Source organism: Entelurus aequoreus, linkage group LG13 (genome assembly GCF_033978785.1).
Source record: "Entelurus aequoreus isolate RoL-2023_Sb linkage group LG13, RoL_Eaeq_v1.1, whole genome shotgun sequence".
Lineage (NCBI taxonomy): Eukaryota > Metazoa > Chordata > Actinopteri > Syngnathiformes > Syngnathidae > Entelurus > Entelurus aequoreus.
The window spans coordinates 1035356-1038634 of NC_084743.1; the positions used below are offsets into that span (position 1 = coordinate 1035356).

The 3279-nt window shown below is 48.2% G+C and overlaps 1 protein-coding gene across 1 annotated transcript in view; it reads right to left on the reverse strand.

The window, feature by feature from the left end:
* Positions 1-299: 299 nt before the first annotated feature.
* LOC133663045 (HHIP-like protein 1) overlaps positions 300-3279 on the reverse strand; it is a 55813-nt gene continuing 52833 nt past the window's right edge. The window contains exon 14 of the mRNA XM_062067226.1: positions 300-1841. Coding sequence (XP_061923210.1) covers positions 1132-1841 — 710 coding nt within the window. The 3' untranslated portion in view covers positions 300-1131. The remainder of the gene's footprint in view (positions 1842-3279) is intronic.

Below are 3279 nucleotides of genomic sequence, written 5' to 3' on the forward strand. Positions count from 1 at the left end.
AACCTGACACCTATCTTCTGGTACCTGCTGATGTGTATTTGACCAAAGAACCACCATTACATGTTATGTAGACCACAAAGAAGTCTTTTACATTTAGTAAAAAATCCTAATACAACCCCTTTAATGCACCTTATAATCCGGTCCATGTCCTGGGCATGACGTTAAAGTGCATCCGGCAGTGGAGGCTCCTCTATGGGGTCTTGGGGCACTAGGAGGTTAACCCCTTTACTACTGTTACCCCAGGTGGCCCTTGGCAAAGGCCTAGTACCTGACTGCCCCCAAGCCAGGGATACGGTGAAGACCTCAACGGCGGAGCAGGCGGAAGACGGTAGATTTAAGAACTACCACAACGGCTGCGATGGCGGAAGAAGGCTGCAGCAGAAAAGGGTCCCCAGTCGTCTTGGACTCCATGCCACTGGACCCTGACCCGATTCTGTCAAGGATCGTGTGGTGACTGTCTGTCTCCCCACGTAAAACAAAGTCACGCACAGGCATCCTCCATAAAGGGATACACCCCTACCAGGAGGATCGTCATACTCGTTCGAGTGACCGCCGATAATAATAACAATCCGGTGCACCTATTGTATGAAAAAAGACCTGAATAGACCCGCTCATCGGCAGTGTGCATTATAATCCGGTGCGCCCTATGGGCCGAAAAATACGGTACGTTTTGTACTGACCTGAATATAGGAACTTTTTCCCGTGATTTTATCCCGTATTTGGAATATTAATAATCTTCTGTAGTTCCTATGATGACGGTTAAACATGAACGCGGTATCTCTACAATTAACAACAGATCAACATAAATGCGGATGTGTCGTCTTTGAGGATTTAGGTGGACGTGAGTTTAAAACTTGTATAATCCGAACATTGATCTGGAGATTACCAAACAAGAGTGGGCCTGGATGAGTTTTTGCCTCATCCCTCACTTAAATGAGTGAAAAGTGCATGGAAAATGGTGTTTTCTTGATTGATCTGCTGACCGATGCTACCTGGTGGTTGTTTGAGCACACTGCAGCTAGTCAAGGATAAAATAACCAACCCCCCCACTCCTTCATGCGTCCGTCACACTCAGGATTCTCACAGGTACGAGGCAAAAACTCATCCACACCTACGTTCCAAGGTCCTCCCCTACCCACAGATCACTCCCACGTCCTCCGAGTGGGAGCAGTTGTGCTTCCCGACTCTGGACCTCTTGCACTCCAACAGGGACCTTTCCTCGCCCTCGCACTCCACGTCGTCCAAGAAGATCCGGACGGCGACGTCCGCCGAGCCCAGCACGGCCCTCTTTATCACCGCCAGCGCCGTGGTGAAGCCCAGCTGCCGACACACCACGCTACCGGCCCTGATGGTGAAGAGGTCGTCGCAGACCGTCCCCCACTCCCCGCGGATGAAGATCTCGACTCGTCCTCGGTCTGATAGACCGTCTATGCTGACCAGTCGGACCGAGCCGGCACGGATCCTTCGGCCTCCTGTTCTTACTCCCTTGTGCCCGTACCCTCGTCCTCCTACCCTGGGCCGTTTGTTCACTTGGTTACCCTCGCCTTCCTCCGCGTTGTCCGTCTTATCTCCCAACACCACCTTTGCCTGAGTTGGGTTGGTTTGAGGTCTATAGGATGTGGGCTTGGGAATCCAATACGGCGGACGTGGAGTCGTCAACCTCCTTTGAGGCTCAGAACTACGGGCATTGGTCAAACTTGTGTACGTTTTCTTTGTGGACAGAGGAGGAGGGGCCTGCGGGAAGGTTAGAGTCCGGGAGGAGGTAGTCGGGTGGGGTCTCACATGTTTCCTCGATGAACTCGCGGTTTGAATGCCGGAGAAGGCTGCAGTGTCGACAGAACCTGAGGACGAGACAGAATCACCCTCTTAACTTCAAGACCATGTCCTTTTTTTAAAAATGATCCCTATCACAATTCCAGACATCATTTGTCAAATCATTTTAGTGCCGATCCCCGCAAATAATGCGTGTCCTCACATTTAGCCAATCAGCGCCATTTTCGCCGATGCAATCAGTCTCTGAGCGGCGGCACGTCAACTGTCGAATCAAAACTTGTTTCTTTCTATTGTTGTTCTTGTTATTCTTCTTATTGACCAAACGCCACAGTTGTAGCTCAGACTCTACTTCCTGTCCCCGTCTACGGCGCTAGGCCTTCTGGGTAATGTAGTATATAAATGATGTGTTCTATTTGTCCCCGGAAGTCGGAATTTCCGAGTTCCTTGTCCGAAGTTGAGTGAACGCACCAACGGATTTCCTACTCGGGAAGTCGGAGCATTGTCATCACCCCAAAGTTGGCTTCAAAGATGGTTTCTCTGAATGTAAACAATAAGGTAAGGTTCTATATTGTCGGTTGTTAGCACTTGTGGTTAGTTTTTGTCGCGTTACATCAGCCATATACGATGTACCGTTGGGCGTTTATATGTAGTACTGTAACAGTCGAGTAATCTATACGTTTTACGTTGCTAGCAATTGCGTCTGTGTCGACTCTTCGTGCACTATTTTTGAAGGTTTAAAAAAGAGTCCATACTTCAAAAAGAGTGGCGGCACGTCAACTGTCGAATCAAAACGTGTTTCTTTCTATTAATGTTCTTGTTATTCTTCTTATTGACCAAACGCCACAGTTGTCGTCCTCCCGCGTAGCTCAGACCCTTCTTCCAAGCCTTCTGGGTAATGTAGTATATACATAGTATGTTCCATTTGTCCCAGGAAGTCGGAATTTCCGAGTTCCCAGTCCGAAGTCGAGTGAACGCACCCCAATGTCGGATTTCCTACTCGGGAAGTCGGGGCATTGTCATCACCCCTGAGTTAGCTTCAAAGATGGCTGCTCCAAATACTCCAATACTTCTATATTTTCTGTTGTTAGTACTTTTTAGTTTTTGTCGCGCTACATCAGCCATATACGATATACTGTGGGGCGTTTATGTGTAGTAATGTTACAGTAGAGTAAACTATACGTTTTACGTTGCTAATGATAGCGTCTGTGTGGACTCTTCGGCCACCATTTTTGAAGGTTTCGAAAAGAGTCCATACTTCAAAAAGAGTGGCGGCCCGTCAACTGTCGAATCAAAACTTGTTTCTTTCTATTGTTGTTCTTGTTATTCTTCTTATTGACCAAACGCCACAGTTGTCGTCCTCCCGCGTAGCTCAGACCCTACTTCCAAGCCTTCTGGGTAATGTAGTATATACATATTATGTTCCATTTGTCCCAGGAAGTCGGAATTTCCGAGTTCCTAGTCCGAATTCGAGTGAATGCACCCCAATGTCGGATTTCCTACTCGGGA